Consider the following 24143-nt stretch of genomic DNA (forward strand, 5'->3'; position numbering starts at 1 on the left):
CGCTGCAGCCGATCGTTCTGATCTGATATCACCATGGGGATCAATAAAGGAATATAATAATATAGCTCCTCATCACTGGAGTTTAATACCAGAGTGAGGACGGATCACAGATTTAATGGATTAAAAAGTTAGAGAGAGAGTTAAAGAGTTGGAGAGTTTGTCTGTCTGTCAGTAGAAACACTTTTACATCATTTATCTTCATTTCCATTCATTCATATGAGGCTAATAATTCCTGAGTGTCAGGTTGGATGAGTTATGTAATTCCAATTTACCCCGAAACATTGAGCCTAATAAATTAATTCCAGTGTTTAGGAGAAACCATAATCATATTCTGGATTATTTAATAATGACATCGCAATCCCAATTTCAAAACATAAAGACGTTAATAATTCATAAATAAGACAAACGCATTTCACCGATCGGTGCGCTGTGCTTATGAGCAGGACACAGAACACAGTATAAATACACAGAACACAGTATAAATACTAAGAACACAGTATAAATACACAGAACACAGTATAAATACTCAGAACACAGGATAAATACTCAGTGCAGTTTGTGAAACAGGTAACATGCTGCAGAGAGAAATACTTTTCTACTCTGGCAGTGATGATGACTTTGTTTCATTATTAATATAGTGATGATTACTTGTTTTATTATTAATATTAGTACAGTGATGATTACTTTGTGTCTTTATTAATATTAGTACAGTGATCATGTGTGCAGACATAAAATCAAAAGTCTCTCCAGCTGTTAGAGCAGACTGACAGCTGATCAGCTGTGATCAGCGGCAGTCGTCATCAGAAACAGACGTCGCTTCACGTGACACTTCAGAGGAAAGGACGTCTCATGTCTCTTAAAACACATCTCCTCGTCTCCTCTCTCCTCGATTGGTTTCCTTGCGTCTCTCCATGCATCCCTGGTGGGCGGCACTAAGACGCAAGGAAACGACGCAAGTGAGGGAATCAAGGAGGCAATTTAAGAGACTTGGCATGTACCCAATGTCTCAACCTGGTGCTAATGATGCGTAGTCATGTTGGTTGTGAATGTCTTGATGTGATATTGCTTGTCACTATACGTTTAGACACTGAGGATATGAAAATGACACGATCAAATAACAGTAGTGCATAATTGGTTCATTTTAGATAAAAAAGGAATTTATTAGACATTTTTTCTAAAATATCCAGCATAATATTAAACAGTCTTTATCAAGCTTTTAGAAGAGCGATATTGAAAAGTGAAGTGAACTTGAAAAAATTGACTAACCGTATTTTGCACACCCATTGGCCTGTGAGTGTAGTTACAGAGCTTGGGAGCCGTGATATCATATAAACTTGTAAAAGAAGCAAGAGAAAATCCTGTTCTCGTTTGAGAAACCATTTTCTGCTACACAATGTTCTGTAGGTGTGTTTGGCACCTGACATATGACGGTTGGGAACACGCTAGAACAGGTAATTGATTACCTTTAGGAAACCCTGAAGGAGACCAGATATGAGTCATTATTTGCCCTTGAGGTGGGAAACAGGCTGTAACAAATTTGATTAAAATTTTAAGACTATGGTTGAACAGTATAATAATAATATTTGCATGTCTTAATTAACATGCGTCTCAGTATGCATTTGACAGTTGTGCTGGTGTGTCACATTCGTCCAGCAATGTGAAATTCATCTTAAATGGATAACTTTAATCAGATTCATATCAATATAATTGGTTGCTAGCAAGAATAAACTAGATTTCAAAATTATCCAAGCGACTTTTTTCTAAAACAACTTTAACAAAAATATCAAAAAAGTATTTGAAGATTACAAATACAAGATCCAAATAGACCGTTTACACAGGCTGTGTATGTTCTGTGTGCATTAAGCAGAATGTTAGGCTCTATACACACACGCAGCATTTATTCAGCTAAGGGAGGACCAGGTGGAAAACTTCCAACCAGGAGATAGCATGCAACATGAAACGTGTCAAGTGTTCTTGTCAAATTATACAATGCAGGCCTATAGACTTCCTGTTCTAAAATAGACTGACCCACTTAATTCAGCTGCCTTTTCTAGGCTCTCTACAACCCCATCTGTTCCCAAACCATATGTGACAAGCTCTAGGGGACAAAAGGGCATCTCTAGACATTAAATCAACTGATGTCTCTTAACAGCTTAGTCAAAACATTTAGCGTATTCAGCTAAGCCGATGATGGCATCCCTGAGACTTTCTAAGAAAAGTATTACATTACTCCAAGCAGAGTATTAATGTCTGTTAAGACTAGGGATGGGTTTTGTTAGGATTTTATCAATACTAGTACTCTTATCGATACTCTTATCGGTTCATTTTGATTATTTTGTGAAAGAAAAAAACTAAATTTATTAGAAAAGAATTGACATGCTTTATTACTTTTATGTAAACCAAAGGTCTCTCTTAAGCAGCAACAGCAGCAATGTTTAAATAACTCACTATTGTAGACTTTACTATTTTATTGCCAACAATCAAAAAATCAAAAAGAGTATATTTTTAGCAGCAAAGGGCTAAATAAAGTCTACCACATAGCTGCTCCCCGTGTTAATAACTATGTAATAAACAACTCAATATACACCTACAGACTTCTTAGTTGGTACTTAAATCCCCTTGACTTCTTTGGGAAGGGTGAAGGCCTTTGACACTAAACTGAGTTACAGCCCTTTGACACTCCTTCAACCTCTCCTGTGTCTAAACTGAGTTACAGCCCTTTGACACTCGTTCAACCTCTCCTGTGTCATGTTCCCTGTAGCCTCAGCCGGGCAATCTACAAAAAGATCCCAAATCCTTAAAATATACACTTGCAGCTGTACAATTAGCTAAGCGATAAGCTTTCATTTCTTATTTTCAAACTCCTTGTGTCATCGCTAACGTTACCTGCAGTGGACGAAACTGCACATTTATGTTCTGCGTGTTCGCTAAATGTTGTGATAAACTGCTGGTATGGTATCACTTATTGGTAACCTGTCTTACTTGTAAGGGTTTTAATGCATTTGAGACAACAACAGTTATAAGCATCTGCTCAAGTAAAATGTAGCCGCACTTTAGATCTTTTTTTCTCTCTGCCATGATGTGTGCCTCACGTTGTACTGAGCTGGAGTCGATGTGTGTGTTACAGTAAAGCACGACTTCGACATTCTTTCAAAGACAGGCACGGAGCCAGAGAGAGGAGGTTTGGCATGCTGCCTTTTTTGCACGGAGATCTCGCTCCATAACTTCTTAAGTACCGATAGCAGAACCGTTAACTCTGAACCTTATCGATACTCTGGGTATTTATTGCTGTCTATCAGTTTCCGGTTTTGAACCGAGTTTTGGGGATCATCCTTAGTTAAGACACAGGGAAAATGCCTTCTCTATCATTATTACTGTAAAGCAATAATAACATATGCTACTGTAAAGCAATAATGATACTTAAAAATAAAAAGCCACTGCTAAAAATTAATTAATTAACACTTGTTATTATAGAAACTAGAACAACTAAACATTGACAGTAAACAAATAAAATAGAAAAGACCCTCAACTGAGGGAAATAAAACAGAGACAGTGTAGCTTCCTTCTTTTTTTGGTGAATTGCACGGTTCCTGTGCAGTACTTCAACTGTATCTGTTGCCATCTTGTGGTACTTGTATGTTAGTACAAAATACAGTAAAAAAAAATACAGTTCAATAAAACTTTGGATGAGTTATCCGGGACAACAAAGTCTTGAAAATAACATGATTATATTGTTGAATTTAAATGAATTGCAGTGTTCATTGTGCTCAGTTGGCAACCTAATTATATAACAGGCACCAGGAGTTAGTCCTTCGTTTTGCGCTGTACTTAGGGGTCGGCCTATATTTGTTTATGGGCACCCCAATTAATAATTTGTTAATATTTACAATTCATATAATTACTGTGTGTTTGTTTACCTTGATAAATAGGGGGACGTGGATCAAGCACAGGGATGGAGAAGGACAGGAGTACTCAGGAATGGACGGATGAGGAGGATGTTAAAATGGCCAATATAACAGCTGATTCCTGACTTTTGAACAGCAGTGTACCTCATCAGCAACTATTAGCAGTTAACAGGTTAAAATAACTTTAACTTGTTATTTCTCTAAACATAAATATTCATCAAGATCCTAATAAAATTTTGGTCAGCAACTTTCAAAAGGAATGACGACCGTTAAACATCCAGTTTAAATCAGTGGCTGTAAAGGTATTCCATTTCCGTCTTCGTCACACACAGCGTCACTTTCAGCTTCTTCTTTGAGATTCTGTGTGATGGGATCCACAGGAGACATAGTAACATTACGTTTTACTTTGAAAGTGTCCCACCTTTCAGGTAACAGGCTGTGATTGAACATGAAGAAAGCCAGCGAGGAAAAAACTAAGATGGTTACCAAAGTGCAGATCATGGAGACTGTCCTTATAGGGGCCTTTTGGACGTAGACGCCCTCTTCCAATGTGCAACCGGGAAGATGAAGAACAACAGGAAGACCTACAACGTTCTCCCCCAACAAGATTCTTAGAGTCAGTCCTATGATGTAACCGACCGTGGCACCATAACCATTTGTCACTTTAAAGAAGAGCACGGCGACCAGATGGGGGAATATAAGGGTGTAGGAGACATCTGCTCCGAGAATCCAGAGGACCAGGGTGCTGTTGGTGTAGAACGTTATGCATGTCCCAACCAGACCCACCACCACCACTGTGACCCGAATCACCCATTGCATTTCATAGTCTGAGGCCTAGGAACACAAAGTCATACAAAAGGAGACGCTTCATTATTCAGTCAAATACCTGTGCTTTCCAAAATGGATTAATTTGATTTGTTTGTACTATTTTAATTTGCATCAATTGTGCATCCTAACCCTCATCTCCAGAGACACATTGTGTCACTGAGCCACCACGATCAACATCTCGTACTCCTTACCTTTTTACGCAGGATGTTCTTGTAGATGTTTGAGGAGAAAACCGAAGTTGCAGACAACAGGGCTGAGTCTGTGGATGACATGACAGCAGCTGCCACAGCTCCGATTCCAATGATTGAGATGTAAGACGGAGTGAGGTTTTGTAGGGTCAAGGGCAGGACCAAACTAGGCTCACCACGTACATATGGAGATGGAGAACCGTACAGCGTCAGGTTCCAGTCTGTAGGAGAGAAACAATATTAAATATATATGATATTTAATTAGTGTAAAATGTATTTACTTGAATACAAGATCAATACAGCATTCACACAGAAATCTGGGCTCTATTCTATAATTTAAAGAGTTTTGCCATTGAGGGTAATTCTGTGCCAATTTAAGAAAGTCAAGGAATTACATTTATTGCTTCTAATCAATATCAAAATAGTACAATTTAAATATGATTTGTGCATTCATCTCTTTTTTGCTCATTCGGGGCGGTGGAACGAGCTATATACACAACAGTGACATACTATGACCTTAAAAAGCTGTGTTAGCAAAGAGTTGCATATTTACACATCCAGCAACTTAAACATTAATTTGTAGTTGTGTCTTTGGCCACCTTATTTAAAATCCTGTGAGAAATTCATAATTTATTGTCATTCTGCAAAACACAGTTCATTTATGCTACACAAGAAAAACATGACAAAACAAAAACAGCGGTGCATCCGTGGTGTGCATTTTTTTAAATCTGCATCAGGTGGAAAATATAGTAGCACAAAACCACTGGTGAATTCCCATGTCAGATAATATGGCCCACATGTTAACAATAAAAAAAATTGACATAAGAGGAACATTGTAAATTAATTTTGGCTATGTTTGAGCACCAAGCTTCATTGAAATAAACACCTCTCGTCCACCTCTACAGTCTACCTCTTCTCACCACCTACAGCATCTCTTTAGCTCATAAATGCAAAAGGTTCACCAGCTAGTCGCACTTCGCCTGCCTTTCCTTAAGTGCTGGGCAGGTAGAGTAGAGTGGGTTTATTAAAGCTTTTTCACTGAAGACAGGTAAGAATGAATCATGTGTTTTTTTGTACGGCATCTTATTGCTACATCCACAGGCTTCAATAATCAATCATTAATGTGTGACATAACAGGAACCCTTCTGTCTGAATCATAGACACAAAATCATATTATTCTGCAAATAATTTGGCCAAACAATACAAATAGCCTTATGAAAGTGTGTGAATTAAAGGTCTGTCATCTATGAATCAATTCCCACCTGTGGAGGCTGCGACAGCCCCGACCAAGGCAGGGGGGATTCCCAGTATGGCGATGGCAAAAGCAGCAGCATAGCAGGTTAACTGAGCTGTTCTTGATGAGGATGCAGACAGCGTCCTCTGGTGGAAGCTCTGAAATGAAACACTACCAAGACCCTGAAAAAAAAGAAAGCACAGGGAGAGGAGGAAGATGCATGATGAGGACATTGGAAGATGAAGAAGATCACCAAAGAATGAAATATACTAAAACACAAGAACCATAATGAAACATTTCCGCTCATAATGATAATTTGGGGGGAGTGGCTTTGGAGGGAGGCCTGAAGGGCTGGGCTGTCGGTTTTGCAGACTTTGTAACTTTCTTGCAAGATTTAGCGTCTTTTAGAGCTATAGTGCTTCTAGTTACTTTCATTGGAAACAAAAAAAGAGTTGGAAAAACTGGGCTGGGTTTTTTCAGTTGACTAATTTCTGAACTCTAGCGTACTCTTGTTACATTACATTGCATTACATTGTTGGCATAGCCTACAGTATATTAATCTATTAATTTGTTTATAGCTCTACATCTGAGCAAATCTATTTTTAAGGGCTTTCGCTGTAATTTATTTGATTTGATTTGACTTTATATATGACTTTGTAACCATTTTCCTATAATTAAAAAGGTTAACCCTTCAAGTCAAATTTTTGATTCACTGAAGATTCAAAGCCCCCAAAATGATATTTGGGACAACCCTAGAGGCAGGACAGTAAGATACTGATGAATATTATTCTTACAATCATTAAGAAGTCATCAATCCACTTCCAGACTCTGTCCTGCTCCAGAGTGCCGACCCAGGGTTCTTGGAAGGTGTGGTTAAAAGCAGTTTGGGCAATGTTTGTAGATATGGGGTTGAGCAGCAGGAAGGGGATAGACAACCACTGCAAAACACATTGAGATCATCAGACTAAAGACCTTGATACAACAAGTCAGATGTTAAAAAAACAAATATGACATATGTGACATTCACTCCATTGCTGTTTGGCATAGATGGTCTTAGAAGTCTGGTTCTTCTGGTTTTTTTCCCACTTTACTTTGAGAGGTTCAAAAGGCCTGAAATCTGTGTTAGATATTTTTTCTAGATAAGGACTGACTTGAGAAGTTTTTTGAAGATGAGGTGCATCAGAAGATATTGTGCCCAAAAGAGGAGCTGTATGCTGTTTGGACGTTTTTCTAATTTAAAAAAATCCAACTTTTGTTTTTTGATGAAGCATTGTTAAATTTTACTAATTTAGCGGCAGGCTAGTTAGCTTGCTAACTACCAACCTACCTATCAGAAAACAAGCCCAATAGCGGGTTGATGGTCAGCGGCATAGCTGGGTCTACAGTCCTTCTACCCTGGTGAAGCAGTCTGCCAGCGGGGTAGAGGTCGACTAATAATGTCCCATTGGTCAATGTTAACTTTTCAAGTAACACTTGTGGTCACGGAGAGTGAATGACATTAAGAGACGTATGTATTTTCTTTAGCATTATTTTGAAAAAGCCGGCAAAGCTTGATAATCAGCCCTAACTAACGTGTTTAGAGACTTATTCTGCCTCCACCTACTGCCCACAAAAATACCTCATCATGTTTACCAAAACACAGGTAAATTAACATACTGTAAATATCTCAAATGAACATGTCCTACTGTACAAAGAACAGTTACTCACCAAACTGAGGAATGCTAGACAGAGCTGGATCACATCAGTGTAGGCTACTGAATAAAGGCCTCCTAACAAAGTGTAGATGATGGCAACAGCTGATGAGATCCAAACAGAATAGGCATAGGGCAAGTCCAGTATCACAGTCATAGTTGCTCCTGTTACACAAACACAGATTAAAATGTTTTAATTGCGTCCTCTCATGAAAAATGTGTGGTTTTACTAGGTAGGTAGATCTGTTTACCTAAGCTAAGCAGAGTGCAGGAGACCCACAGCACATCCACCAGGATAGAAGGCAGCACCAGAGCTCCACTGAGTACATTGCCATACTTTATCTGGAATGGGTCCATCATCGTGACATATTCCTTATCCCTCATTGGCTTGGCAAAGAAAAGACCACCTTGTGCAGTGGATGAAATATTAAGCAGTATATTCTATTCCCTCTCTTAATCATTTATTAAAAACTCTACTTTGTGTTGCATATTTTGCACTTCGTCCAATAGCTGTTGATGTTGTAGGAACTGTGCAATGAAAGCCGGTTGTATCCAGTATATCAAGCTCCACAAAATTAATTCCTGACTTGTACATTTGTACATTTACTATGGCTGTTTAATTTAAGATTTATAAATCAGATCAAATAAGCCACACAGAAACAATAAGTTTATGTCTGACATTATCAAGATCAGCACAGCCTCATTCCTCTATTGTATATGGTTTGTCATACCTATTATGAAGGACACCATGTAATGTATAGGCATAAGAGCCCATACTAAGCCCATTTTAGGAGAGTACACCGCCTCAGCCACGCCCAGGATAAAACCACCTCCGACCCATGTAGCTACAGAAAAATGACACACACACTTCAATTAAAATACATTGTACTTTTGAGCAGTATGTGCATAGTTGCAAGTGTGAGCATATAGCAGCCCACATATTATCTTTCAAACAACCATGTCTTGCTTGCAAAAACAAAAAAACGGGTGATAAACAGAGCTGCTACCCAGTCTGGCTAACATGAGTTTTGCAGTCCCACAGAACAACTTACCAGTCATGGTGAAAATCCCGACCAGCAAGCTGATATTTCTGTGTCCAAGGAGCAATACTTCGGTCCTGTTTCCATTGCTATTCGTCTCAGCCTTCCTGGACTTTCGTGCAGCCCACACGCCTGTCCCTAGAATAAGGATATAAAACAGCACCACTGCAATTATACCAGGGATGTTCAGAGCCATGGTGGTCAATAACTTTAGAGCACCTTGACAGGCAGATGGACTTAATAGATAAAGAATCTGTAAATAGACCAAAAGTGAGCAAGGTCAAAGGTCACAGGCCACCCCTCCTCCGGAGTTTATTTGAGTTTGCCAGTATAGCTTTGGCAATGAAAAAGACCAAGTTCACTTAGGGTTAAAAATATTCAACATTAACTGGAATAATATTTTGTTTGGAATACGACCAAGCATGATGTAAACTCACAATTCCTAAAAGTTCTGTTTAACACTCCCTCAAATAAAGTCCAGGCCACCCACCTTGCTATTGGCAGTTCCACATTAGTTTTTTAAGGTTCTTAAGGTACTGCTTGTTTAGCTGGTTCTAAAAAAAAACCCACCATTCATCCTTCACATTTACTCAATTATCCTTACATGTCAGCTGTTTTTACATTTAAGGATTTTTTTTAATTAGTTTTTATTTTATTTATGCCAGTAAACATTACCGCTTTAATTGTTTCTACAAAAATTGGCTTTACACCACCCACACCTCTAAACTTGTCATTTTGCTATTACCAGACTACATAACTCACTCATACTACCATACTAAAATGAAACTATATATTTTAATGACAGCTTAATATGATCTTAGGGTTTACCCCTCTTGGCTGCATTATTTCTATGCTTAAACTTTGTCTAACTTGTCTTTGTCCAGACCGTTGTGCATTATTCATTTTGCAGCAAGTTGTGTATGCAAGTTTAGTGCTAATAGGGCAGAGGGGAAAGGACAATGACACTGTATGTTTAAACAGAGCCAGTCCGAATGCTGTATTACACAACACATGAATCAGGGGCAGTGAACGAGAGCAGTGGGTGAAGTGCCCATACAACGTGTACCAATCACTGCATCAAAGATGTACTTTGGCTGGTATTTGTGGAAGTGGATATAAGTTAAAAATGGGCAAAGCCTTGCACAACATGGCACACTGAAATCACTTATATAATAAAGCCAATAGTATATTAAACCTTTAACTGTTTATGAAACAGTCTCAATTTTATACTGATGTTTTTTTACATAAGAAAATGAGACCATCAGGGAGAAGATTGGCTATTTCTATACAGTTATTCTTAATGTTTGCCATCGGTGCCTCCAGATCGAATTCCACACAAATCAGGTTACACATACAGGTTCACTGAAGCCATTTAGCTCTGACTCCACTGGGGCCTCCTGCAGCGACCAGCTCACCGGAGACAGACCCAGATCTGGCTTTGCTGCCGCCTATGACCTGCAGTCGGAAGCTCCGGCGGGACGCCGTATTCAATATTCCGTATTGGAAGGCAACACCGACTCCACGCTGCTTTAGTCCCGTGCCATATTGCTGGGCCCGCTGGAAAGAAGGGAGGCGAACCTGAACAAGAACTGAGCAGGGCATACTGTCAAGAGCCCGCTGCAGTAAAATGATGATTATCAATTAATCATCAAGTAATTTTTCAAGCGAAAACCGCAAAAAATGTATCTGATTCCAGCTTCTCCAATATGAGTATTTTGTGTTTATCTGTTTTATGTCATTCTGAACTGCATATATTTGGGTTTTGGACATTTTTCTATTTCCTTAAGTTTTACAGACCAAACTATAATTCTATTCATAGAAAGAACAATCTGCAGATTAATGAAAAATTAAAAAAGGGTGCTTTACATGCTGGACAGAGATTAGGCCCCAAATGTTAACCCACCACGTGTGTCACCAGAAGAGAAACTTCAGCAAAAAATATAGGCACCTCAGACATTACATTGACTTGGATCAAAAGTTGTTTTTCTACCCTTTGACAACAAAACCCTATTCCAGGTTTAGGAATAACAATCCTATTAAATGACCCGCCAAGACCCGTTCATAGGCCAGGTCAGCTGTCAGCAGGGCCCCATGCAAGTGTCCCAGAATCTCCAGGACCTAAACAGCAGGGACAACTATTTGAGAGGACTACTCAACATCAGACCGCAAAAAAACAAGCTGGATAAAGCTAAAGCACCACAAGTCAAACCACCACCATGGGTCTTCAGAAGCAACACTAACATTAAGTGTAACGTTACTTTATCGACCCAAACATTATTTTAATGTTAGCCATATTCCATCAGTTTAGATGAGCTGTTATATGTTTGACGAATATGGCTTTGCAACCCTATTTACAGTATGAAAGACAAATGTTTAGCTAGTGAAACATTTAATTATATGAAAATGATCACTTCTTTGGGTATTGCAACTGGTTTTAAAGCCTAACAAATTGTTTTGTAACACATTAGCTGTAACGGGCATTTTACCATACAGCATCTAAGGTTTTTAGTCTCACAAAAAAATTATGTATTTTTAGAAAAAATACCAAAACGATATGACTCTAGTGGCTTTAATGGTCAATACGTGTAAGATGTCTCCTAAGCAAATATGTATTTTAATTTCTACAGCAGTTTTCAAAATAGCAACTTCTACACTTAACTGGAGCAGTTTTCAACTCAAATATTTTTAATCCTACTTATGTGTGCTGGGAAACAAAGTTTTGAATATGAGGTATAGTGTGAGGTACTATTTAATACACACATACAAATCAACACAGTTATATCGAGCCTTTTACTTTTTATTTTTATTGAGATATGACAATGATGAGAATGCTAATTCAAAACACTCAATGTATTGCTTACATAAATTCCTTGGCATTGATGATCTCTGTATTTGGCAATAAAACATTTATTCTGTCAACAATGTTGACAAAGGCATGCAAAGAAGCAGTGGTGGATGTATTGCTGATAGGAACACATATAGAGAGCATTAAATGCAATTCATGTGCATCATATATCACTGACTGATTCAGAAACATCTACATCAATCATACATGTATTTCATGTATACTACCACTGACCATGATACAAAGAGTAACAATAATGCTGAATAAAAAATAAAAAAAACCTGTGCCAGAATTCTCAACTTTTGGTCTCGCAACATGCCTTTGATGACACAATGAGTACGATTATCACAAAAAAATGTTACACACGCACACTCTCAGCCACCATTTAAACACATAAAAAATACATTCACTTTTAAGCGTCTTCACTTTTTCCCTTGAACCCAAGAATGTATGTAGGTGTTCCTCTAAAATCAAAACATCTTCAAAACATTTTCCTTTTCTTTTCCGAACACCTTACCGTTAGTGCTTGTTATTCAAACATAGAATGCCTCAAGAAATTCTTGCAAAGTTACATTAAAGGAGCAGTGTGTTGGATTCAGGGGGGATTAATTAGCAGAAATATGATAAATTATTAATAACTGTGTTTTCATTTATGCGTAATCACCTGAAACTCAGATTTATTTGTATGCATTAGCTTAAAATGAGCCATGTATATCTGCATAGCCAGCTTGACCTTCACAGAGTTCACCATGTTGCACCGCCATGTTTCTACAGAAGGCCAGAACAGACAAGCCAGACACTGGCTCTCTAGGTGGGGCCTATTCCATCTTTACATTACATGAAGTTCACTGTAGTTGGTTACAATTTGAAACTTCACGACTAGATGCCACTAAATCTTACACAATGCTCTCTTAACACGTTAAGCCCTAGACATATCCATTAAAAAAAATGCCTAAAATGACATACCCCAAATAAATCAGGAACAGCTCATCAACCATTAGGCTTATATGCATATTTCTAATCTCCTTGATAGGTCAGAAGCTAAGGAATAAGAATCCATTGTAAGTAAACCTATTTTTATTGCCATTTCAGAATAAATGGAGATGCAATAGAGGAAAGAAATGTTTTTTTTTTTTTTATCCTTTCCTAATGTAAAATCTAAATTTCAAAGGCAGTATCACCATTATAACCAAGATACCATGGGTAATGATGCAAATGAATGAACTTAAACTGTGACTGTAAATGTGATAAAAATACAACATTAATGACACAGTCCTAAAAATATATACTCAGGCAGTCTCCTGACTGTTAACTGAGAGCTTTCCTTCAAAAAACTATTTATATCAATATGGCGATGATGCAAAAAAAGCTAGAAATAGTTATAATAGGTAACAGAAAGTAGTTGTAAGAGCTCCATTCTATAGGAAAGATAAATGGAGAATGCTGAGGCCCACAGGGCTGAAACAGGTATCATTAGGTCCCTCTGAATCAAGGCTATCGATGGCGCAATGCTGTCTGTTGCCATCTGGTGGCTGAACAGAATAACTAAGAGACAGAGCTCGCTGGAAGTGAAGTCCGAGCCAACATGGCGCACGTCTCGGTCTCAGACTTCAGCTGCGATCCTGATCGCATACGCTTTCTCTTTTACTTTTACTACATACTACAACTGCTGCAGACCTTTGAGTTCCTAAATTGTTTTTGGCAAACATAACACAGGCCCTGGTTAGTTACTTTGACAAGAACCAAGATTTATGTCAGTGTGACTGTAAAATGTAAAGTTTGAATGCGTTGTTTCCACGTTTATATGCCGACGCTGTGTTTTTTGAGTCAAGATGTATTAGAAAGCTAATTTGAACAACTTTATCGTACATTTATGAAGGTTAAATTTGTGAAACCTCTGAACCCATGATAATCTAAACTTTTAAGTTGTTTGCCATACTATATAACTAAACTTTTAGCGCCTATGTTTCTGACTTATTTCTGAGGGCATATTGTTTTAGTCTATATCATGCATCATCATATCATCTCGTACATTGTCACCCTCACTGTTGAGAAGCTCTTGCACAACAGGCACTACATTTTGTATAAAACATATCAATAGGATTTTGTTTTTTTTCTTATCTGTTCATTTAATTTATATATAATTAGAAAATGCTCAATTTCTGTGAACAAAAGCTCTTGTAAAATGTTCTAAACAATCTAAAATGCTGTTGGCTATTCAAATTAAGAGCTTAGTTTTTCTGATGTTGATATGTAGACTCTTTTGATCAAACAGTTTTTCTAATGTGATTTTTAAATGCCTAATGATCAATGTAAATATGATTCAGGATTGAACACACCTGTCTCTCATGCCCTATTTTATCTTGTGTAGCTGTTAAGTCCCTCAAAAGCCTGAAAAGACTACCATGTCAAAACAATTGTAAATTAATTAATCATTTTATTCACCCTGGCTACGAGTGTGCAACTGTTTCCCTTTCAACAATTATTACATGTTACAAAGTGTATCAATGCAAGTTCTTCGCAGTAACTATCCCCCGTATAGCAGAAAGTGAACTATGGAAAACAGAATGCGGTGTGTCCTGTGCAGTGTTGTCAACTTTTTTCTGATAAAAGCAGCTAGGACTTTCTCCAAAAATCACCAATTGTTATCATATGCTCATTTGCATATTGGTGGCATTATACATTTGCATAGAGCTTAGTCGTTGTGTCGGTTGCATGAAGGAAAAGATGAGAGGGAGAGACCCCCTGCTGTGTTTTTGACTGAGCAGCAATGACAATGAATTACAATATATCATTTTAATATACATCTTGCTTTTTCCCCTGATGGTCTGAATAAGTCATTAAATTGACTTGGAAAAGCTAGTGGGGGAAAAGTTGAAAAGATTTCTATGTCCACTTCATGCATCTATGTGCTATGTAGACTTAGTTTAATATCTGGGTATTTTTGGCTTGCTAGATATTCCACGCATATCACCTTGTTTAATTCTCTGCCAAAGAGTGGCTGTCCAGTCACGTATGAGAGGGTTGTTGGCTAAAAGCTGCACTAAACTTCAGACTCAGGATTTGATCCTCAGTGGGATTAATAGCAACAGTCACCCTTTCGCTACAAGGTGATTCAGTGTTAACTTTAAAGTATTGTTTAATGGCCGTTGACGCCATCGATCCTGACAGCCATCCGTCTGACTGCCAGCTTAATGTCAGCGGATGACTCATTTCAGCAGCCTGGCGAGGAGGGCGTTTGCGAAGATTCCAACAACGAGAATAACGACCATGATCAGTAATGTGAGGCCACGTCGTAAAACCAGCTGTGTTATTGACAGAGTGTTTCCCACTGTAGTGGATTTGTTTAGGCCAGCAATATTCACATCCTGATATGCGTTGTCCTCCTCAGCATCCTCAGCATTGGATACATTAGCCTGGTTCTGATTTGAGTCTAGAAGATTGAGGGAGAACCTTTAGTATTCACAAAAAACTAAGTCACACAAGGATGTTTCAGTGAGTGTCCATTGTAGCCTACCTGTATTTTCCACCTGCATCTCTTTATCTTCTTTGATCTGGACTCCTGCTCTCACAAGAGCCTGATCAGAGACATTCAAGACAATTAGTAAAGGGACGGATCACTCATAAATCAAAAATACATACCTTTCCCATTACATGTAGTGCTATTTAGCAATCTAGAATGTTTTGGTGTCAGTTGCATAGTTTTGGAGATATCAGCTGTAGAGATGTCTGCTTTCTCTGTATTATAATGGAACTAAATGGCACTCCACTTGTGGTGCCAGAAAGTACATTTGAAAAACTAAACGCCAATGTCTCATGACCTGATAACTAAAGATAACCCAAAGACCTTAATGTGAACAGTTTCATGTAGGGATCATGGTTCGAAAGAAAATAGTGCCATATAGTCCCATTATGTTTGAGGGGTGATGGACATCTCTATGGCCGATATCTCAAACCCTCTGCAACTCACACCCAAAGAATCCAGGTTGATAAATAGTACTACAGGCAAGAGATAAAATATATGTTTTTGATTTTGAACTTTAAACACATCTCAAGACAAATTAAAGTCACATTTGATTGTTTAGGGATGTATGTACGCACCTCTTCAGCTGCCTTCTTCCAGTCGAGTTTGTACACAAATGTGACGAAGCAAATGGACTGCAACAACACACAAATGGTGAGCCCCGTCCAGAGTCCTTTAACAGAGATGAGAGGATCATTTAATGGCTTTCCAGAACTCTTCTTGACGAGCAGGAGATATGACTACATGCAGCAACAGTGTACTACTAGTCTGGTCTTACCTAAAATGCCCATGTTTGCTGCAAACATTAGGGACACACCAATAGGGACGCCAATGAAGTAGTATCCAACCAGGTTACACAGAGCACCAATCAACTGTTTTCCTGCTCCTCTGAGAACACCTCCAGCCACACCCTGTCCATGTCAAACAGAGATTTGGTCAAGTCCCATTCTATATGTGTCAATATTAGATCTGAAATCCTGATTACTTGCATGAAATTGTTTCTTACCGCAACGGCATCAGCAAGATGCATGAAGACAAAGATGACCAGGACATCAGAAACCCTCTGTGAAATGTCCCTAAAGAAATGAAGATAGAGATTCTTGAGATGCTATTCCGTGTATTTAGTTTCCGCATGTAGTCCTTTTTAAACAAACCAAAAAGTGGACCAACAGAAAAGCGACTCAGTTCTATTAGCGTTCACATCATCAGTTCATTTTAACGAGGACTCAGGTCTGTTTCTGGTCCACTTCAGATGTCTTCGTGTTTAATTTGGCATCACCGATGAGGAGTTTAGTGTTTGTGAGCCAGCATGAAGTTAATGTATGACAGTCTGGACACCAATATGAAACCTATCATGGTATGTCACATGGACTAGGGTAAACAAAAGAGAATAAAATTGTGTCAAAGATTCTACTCACGCCTCTGATGTGAAGATGTATCCAATGACATTTCTGGCAATGCCGAGGATGACTCCAACAAAACAGGCAATTATGACTGCATTGGGGATTTAAAAAAACACTTATTAATATATTTTGAACACAGAACGTGTGTTTTGAACAATTTACATATTAAAATGACCAGGGGAAGAGGTGAACACAAACAAAGTGTAATATTGCAAATGGAATGGTTCATGTGTGAGAAAATCTGTTTAGTTTATACATCCAAACTGAGCATTTTTTGGATTCAATAATACATTTTAACTATAAATTGTGATTATTTATTGTATTACTATGTATTATTTTCAATACCTGCTTTCTTGTATGTCATGTTGTCTGCATTGCTGGTAGTATTAAGAGGGCTTTTTGTGTTAATGAGATGTGACCGAAGTGTCAAATATATTTTTAATACAAACGGTCACTAAACTACTACTACCGCTCATGTGAAAATGTTATTTAGGCAACATGTACTGCAGTGTGCTTTGGGTCTTACATGCACAAATGATGGGGATTTTGCAGGACAGCTTGGCCTGCTCTATGTTTCCTGCACCAAGAGCATTCCCAACACGTACACTGGCAGCAGCAGCGAGTCCTAATGGGAACTATGGGAAGTAATGACCAAAAATGTATTAAAGCTACCTTTCCTTATAGAGATAGTTTGGATTTTTTAAAATGGGGTTTTATAAAAAGGTACATATCCATAGTCAGTGTATTACTGCAGAAGCAGACAAGAGTACCAGCACGGAAGAATATTTTCACAGCTTTATCTAGCCATTAGACAGCCCTTTACATCGGGACACTGAAGCAATTATCTATGCTCCCTTCAAAGCCACCAGAGTCCATTCACAAAAACAGTAATTTAACCCCACAGAACACTGGAGTTGCTGGATTTCCGCTGCCTTGATCGGTTAGTTTGTGTTTGTTATGTGACTTTGCTAAATCCTAATTAACATAAAAGTCAAACAGATTTTTTTGAAGTGGGCCTTTTTTATGTGGCTAATATGTTTTGCTGCTGCCCCCGTCCACATCCGTACATTGCTTTTCTCCCGTTCCGGTACTCCTCTCTGCTTCTCTGCTTCCAAACTTGGGGCGTGCCGACCGCCATCTACTGTAGGCTTATACATTGACTATGTTTAAGTACCACATACAACCCTACTTCAAAAGATGCAAACTATCCCTTTAACTATAATTTCATCAGAGCAGTGACCAACACACAAGCAGAAGGTTAGCCTTTACAATAAATACATAATTAATGGTAGGGCAAAACATTTAGAGGACTTACCATGTAAGCTACGACCGTCAGCTCATAAGCTATGGACTGAGCTCCCAGCTCAACCTCACTTATAATTCCGGCCAGGAATCCTCCTATTTCAAACATCCACCACTCCAGACAAAGCATGAGCATACTGGGGATGGCCAGCTGGATGAAGGGTCCCCACTCCTGCAGACACTCCAGTGACCAACCTGTGGGTCAGAGGTCTTTTTGTTAAGCTGTAGGGTATCTTTCCTTTCTTATTTCAAGTTAGAGCTAACTCCTTTGAGCAGTTGGTTATGCTTAAATCACAATTCAGAAAAGGATGGAAAAAGACTGAAGTAACAAAAGACACAATCTCTCTGCGTGAGTTTATTATTTTAAATTATTTAAATACTTCAAGTGTATTTTAGAAATCAAAAAGTGGTCTTAAAGCTATACAGAGCCCTGGTTGAAATGGTTCGCTCAATTTGTTAATAATTGTTACGTTAAGTCAGAATGACTGTACTACTGGCAAATTATTGCTAGTTTTAGGCAACAGCCTTATGAATTAAGGAACTTTAAGTAAATCCTAACTCGGGCCAGCTGCGTCATCCCAGTAACCTCTCTTCCCCACTACATTATACAGTAATAGAGTGTAACTAATCCTGTCAAACATTAATAAGTGGAAAGTCCATAACAGACAACCAATTAAGAAGTTGCAAAAGACCAGAGGCTTGAACGATGAAAGAGAATGAAATTAATGGATAGAATAAGATAATTAATGCAGTCAATCCCATAAGAAGAAAAGTCTATTTTTAAATCACAACTGACCTCCCCATGTGGCTTTATGCAGACCCCTGCAGCAGATGTAAACGTATAAGGCCACAGCCAGCAAATACTGTGAGATAGCATTGGCTGCAGCAGATCCACTTAAAGAAGAAAGGATCGGCAGGTTTAGACCAAAGAAGAAATGAGAATCATATTCACATTTTGTTGACAGCTGATCATGGTTATGAAACTATACTTTATATACATTATGTGTCCAGATGGTCAATCAGATTAAAATTAAATATGTTACGGAATAATAAGACACTGAGTGAAAAGATAAATGGATGTTTCTGTACAATGTCATCCAAAACAACAATCTGGCAATAAACACTACATTAGTAAAACTGACAAATAATATCAACTGTTGAATTAGACAGCTGTTTAATTACATTTTTAAGACATATATTACTAAAAAACATAAGATTGGTACGGACAAGTGGACAACGCAAAAACGTAATGCTGTCGCTGGTATGGAGTCATAATAAATAAGATCAACTATGTTGCAGTTCACTGCTACAACCCAGTGAAAACTCCTGAACATATATTGAACATTATCGTAAACTATATTCAACATATTCCAGTAAGTAAACAGCCAACGCTGTAAAGGAAAGGCGTGGTGCGCCAACACAAAACAAAACAAGAGCAAATTTTCAAAAACGGAATGTGGCACAATAATCGTTTTAACTACATTATCTTGTTTGCCAAAATTAAATTTGATTAACCATTCAACCCTAATGTGTATACACTGTAGCATATTTAACACAACTTACCTTATGTGAGGTGACATGTTAATTAATAAGCATGCACAAGTGAATACACATCCGAGTGTTTCTAATGACACAATTGAGTGTTAAGCTCTACAACAAAATAAGGATGTTGGAAAACTCACGCGACGCCCAAATCCAGCTGGTAGAGGAAAACGTAGTTGATGATTGCGTTGAGGATGTTTGCAATCGCTCCAGTCACAACCTGAGGCCATATAATTCCCTGTAAACAACAACACCTGGTATTAATATCATTTTTAATAACTTTGGTCCAGCCATAAACTTTAACACTGGTGGGTTTGCATTGCTGCACCTGATTTTGAAGATACCTCCCTTGCAGCTGGTACATAAAAGCAGCCTGTAAAAAGGAAATAGAAAATGTAATCAGTGTCCCTTTTGCAGACTGCTGCCAAATTTGAGCTTTTGAGAAATAATGGAGCGAAAGCCTCTGTATGTTTTGTATTGTTATCTTAATACACAGAGTTTAGAATGCAACAAACTCACCGGCAGAGCAGGCATGAAGATCATCACATACAACTGGGCGAGACTTCATGAAGAAAGAGAACAAAGAAATATGTAAAATATGAGTCATTGGGATTCATTCTCTGCTGACAATGTTGTGTCTGTATGTTGTTTTGGGCGAGAGAGTAGGACATGAAGTGTGGTGGAAAACAAAATACTATCTATCTATCTATCTATCTATCTATCTATCTATCTATCTATCTATCTATCTATCTATCTATCTATCTATCTATCTATCTATCTATCTATCTATCTATCTATCTATCTATCTATCTATCTATCTATCTATCATCTATCTATCTATCTATCTATCTATGTCCCAACATGAATATCAAGAGGGGAGGAAGAAGAAGAACTTGTTTATGGTTGTTGTTTTTCCTGCTCCTGGCCTGGGGGCATAAAACATTCACAAAATATAACTTAACATACAGAGAGATAAGGTTCCAGGCCTGTTGAGTAAAACCTTCACACAACATACCTCAAACATACATCAATATAAATGTCCATTACAGAAGTCACTTTAAAAGGTATGTAAGGTCAGGAATGGCAAGCCCTGATGACATTTAATCAGTTAAAATTTGACACGATACAATTCAAAGTCAACATACTCATAATGTAATTTTGGGCAACTCTATTCTTCCAAGTAAAATGATAGTTATTGATATCAACAATTCAGTTCTCACTAGTCGAAATGTTAGATATCTGCAATTCTTCTTACATCACAGATATCCTAAATTCTAGATATCTAAAGTTAAGTTCTTACCAGTCAAAATGTAATTATCAATATGTTGGCTTGGAATCGTAAATAGTAACATACATTTGGGAAATTACATCTCCACTAGTCACAATTCATTTTTTTTTTAAACATGTGGAAATTCAATTATAGAGATGTGTAGTCATTTGAGTTGTAATGTTATCCAACCTACATGTGCTACCTTTTGATGAACATAACTAAAATGGTCTCAACCATAAACTACCATTTGAACGTTAATATGATCCTGAGCTTGGCCCATTCAGATGAACTCTGATAGATAGCCGATTGGCTTATTGGAAAATATGAGAATGTTGGAACACATATTTTCAAGGACGTTTTACTTTTTCTCAGATTTTCCATGTGTTTTCCAGAACAGGAAAACTGGTCAACTGTTTTCCAGGCTTTCTTCAGGACACGTGGAAACCCTGCCTCATGTACAGCACAGTCACTAAAGGGAAAGATGCTGAAGGTATATTGTCTAGGGGATTGAATAATGGCTCACCTGGCAACCTCTGGGCTCTGTTTGACAGCAAGTAGGAGAGGTTCAGTGTTGATGAGGACTGCCCAGCAGGGGAAACAGGCCAGCAGCAGAATCAGAATCCCCCTCTGGAGAATCACACCCACACGCTTCAGGTTACCGCTCCCATACGTCTGCATGAAACAGGTAGACCGATTCTCAAATAAGTAGAGTTGGAAAACACCAAATCACACCAATAACCAAGGGTGTGATGGGTCAAAGAAAACTAACATGATACAAAAGCTCATTGTTGAGTTGTTTTAAAGGGGATCCCAGGAAAACCTGAGAACCCAGCAGTAGCAGTTGTGTTTGTCTTGGTCAGATAAATTAAGTGAAAGAGAAACATCTGGTGAACAACTCTACCTGAGATATGAGGGTATCACAGGTTAACGATAAACCAGTTCCAATGGAAATACCACTGACATTAACAATCTGCAAAAACAAAGTTTAATTAAAACATAACTCAGGGAAAAAACATGGATATTAAATGATAATTCAGACGCAAGTACTGTAAGGCTGGAAAACCAGTCCAAACAGTTAGGTCCCCTCACCGCTATTGATAATGCTACTCCTGCAAGTTCAGTTTTCCCCAGGTGACCACAGAACACAGTGCTGACCAAACTGATCATGAAGACCATCATCTGGGAAATGACCTGAAGTACAAAAACAAACACAATACCCTTCTTATTTATATAAATGGGAGATGCATTTATACAAAAATAAATAAAAACATGAGGCACCGTAGACAATTTCGGTGAGCAAAGACCGAGAAGATCTCATTAGCCTTACTGCATTAAAAATAACAAATAGCTTATGATAGGTATCATCTGATGTTGTGGTTCTCACCATCTTTGGAAGCAATTTTAGATGAGTCGTGTAACAATTTGATAAATATTCCAAATAATTCACTAAATACCAATATTTGCAGATAGGCCAACAATTGATTTGAGGTGGCTTGCTGTGTATTATTCAACAATTTAATGATGTATGAAAAACAAAATAATACAAGCAACTCCAATACACCCCTTCACATATTAGAAATAAGCATGAAAACAAGTGAGTTCGTTGGCCTTTGAATGAATAAGTTAACAGACAGCAGTTAAGTATTTAGACAGTGATGAGGTTTATGTGTTAACTTCAACTTTCAATTAACCTTCGATCTGAAGGCAACGGTTCATTGACACCAGTCTCTGAAGGAGATGTTTGTGCAAAAATGTTTGAGAAAACTTTAAGCAGCACTAAAACCACAATAGAAACTGGAATTAAAAGGGGCCCTAAAAGGACACCTGCATTATCTGGTCTACATTCTCTTAAAGCCCCCCATCCTGTGGAGGGGGGTTTATTTCATATTTACTTACATAGCAGAGACGCGCACTAGTTATATTGTGTGAGGCAAAGTCAAGTCTCTTGTAGTTGTAATGATCTATCTCTCTATTTAGAACACTGCTTTGCTTTATCTAAGAAATGAAAAGTATGTATTATCATACATTATCAGCAATAATTAGTTGTTTGGTTTACGATTACTTTAAACAAGCTATTGCAATGCAAAATGTAAAAAACAAAAAAAAAAAAAAACACAATGAAAACTTTTGTTTAAAGTAAATCACAGCAGTTTGCCCCTAAGAAAAGTATTCCTAATATTGTGTATACCATTATTTAACCGTTACCTACGTTTGAAGGAGTAGGAGTACAACCGTGTTTTATAATTACACTGGGTCTCCAATTAATAAAATATTATAATCTACTGTAATTTAACACATCCTTCCAGCCTCTAATACACAAATCACAGAACGTGTGAGAAACATGCAGACATTCAAACATTTAATTCCAAGTTAAAAGTCAAGCACTCAAATATAAGTGACTGTTTCATTTTTTAGGATGAGTTCAGGCACCACACACACACACACACACAGGAGACTGAGCTCCGTCTCCTCACCACCGGTCCCGCTAGTTTGAAGAGTTGAACCAGCTCTCGTTTGGAGTCGGGCGAAATAAAACCACGTATGTTCTTCACACAAGTTTCCCAGCATTCACCGGAGCCCTGAACACCGCGAGCCGCTTCATCTGCTTTCAAATCTTCCTTCACTCCCTCGGAGTATTTAATTGGTGTTTTACTAGAAACGTCCATGTCTACGTTGTTCTCCACCTACAGACCGGGCTTATCTCTGCCGTTTACACTTTAACAGTGACAGACGACTCGTCACACGCGGTTGGTTACATTTGCGTTTGATAAGTAGGCGCAGGAAAGGTTACGCACGTGCTGCAAGAACGCCACGGACATAGGTTCGAGGTCCCAGCCAACCACCTCGTGCAGCTGTTTTTGGGGCGTCACGGCCATTGGGGATAGCTAATGTTGCCTTCAAGTGCACATTATGAGGTTCAGTTTACTTAGACTCGTCGTTTGAAGAGATTGTCCGCCATCCGAGTGAAGTACAGTGCCTATGAAAGTAGTTTAAGAAGTTTTACTTTGGTAGAAGTGTAAAAATACTTCCTGCTTTCAAAAGTACAAAAGTTCTAGCATCAATGGCCCATTTCAGAATGATATGTATTACCTTAATGGATTTTAATAAGTGATGCATAAGTATGCACATCACTTCAATGTAGCAGCTGGTAAAAGTGGAGATCATTTTAATTATGATTGCTTAATCTACAAAAAAAACATCACAATTTATTAGTTGACTTATATTTTAATAACTAAAGTTATCAAATAAATGTTGTGGAGTAAAAAGAACAATATTTGCCCCTAGAATGTAGAGTAGAAGTATAATGTAGCATAAAATAGAAATCCTCAAGTACCTTGAATTTAACACCTAGCTGTACTTAGTGACATTGCA

General features: G+C 38.0%; 2 protein-coding genes across 2 annotated transcripts; both read right to left on the reverse strand.

Annotated features, from left to right (window-relative positions):
* Window positions 1–3563: 3563 nt before the first annotated feature.
* LOC129096240 (high-affinity choline transporter 1-like) lies at window positions 3564–9104 on the reverse strand. Its single transcript, XM_054604962.1, has 8 exons — window positions 8899–9104; window positions 8578–8691; window positions 8098–8253; window positions 7863–8011; window positions 6950–7093; window positions 6184–6337; window positions 4925–5142; window positions 3564–4739 (listed from the first exon to the last, which is right to left on the reverse strand). The coding sequence occupies exons 1-8, from the start codon at window positions 9080–9082 to the stop codon at window positions 4188–4190; spliced, it is 1671 nt and encodes a 556-aa protein (XP_054460937.1). The 5' UTR covers window positions 9083–9104; the 3' UTR covers window positions 3564–4187.
* A 2570-nt stretch (window positions 9105–11674) lies between these two features.
* On the reverse strand, window positions 11675–23551 carry LOC129095977 (multidrug and toxin extrusion protein 1-like). The gene is made up of 16 exons (XM_054604604.1): window positions 23246–23551; window positions 21861–21962; window positions 21673–21741; window positions 21295–21443; window positions 20021–20063; window positions 19830–19874; window positions 19642–19739; window positions 18756–18853; window positions 17973–18154; window positions 17184–17292; window positions 16673–16748; window positions 16261–16330; window positions 16033–16165; window positions 15833–15927; window positions 15249–15309; window positions 11675–15164 (listed from the first exon to the last, which is right to left on the reverse strand). Exons 1-16 carry the CDS (start codon window positions 23435–23437, stop codon window positions 14941–14943), a joined length of 1746 nt encoding a protein of 581 aa, XP_054460579.1. The 5' UTR covers window positions 23438–23551; the 3' UTR covers window positions 11675–14940.
* Window positions 23552–24143: the final 592 nt, after the last annotated feature.

This window comes from Anoplopoma fimbria, chromosome 9 (assembly GCF_027596085.1).
Source record: "Anoplopoma fimbria isolate UVic2021 breed Golden Eagle Sablefish chromosome 9, Afim_UVic_2022, whole genome shotgun sequence".
NCBI classification, from domain to species: domain Eukaryota; kingdom Metazoa; phylum Chordata; class Actinopteri; order Perciformes; family Anoplopomatidae; genus Anoplopoma; species Anoplopoma fimbria.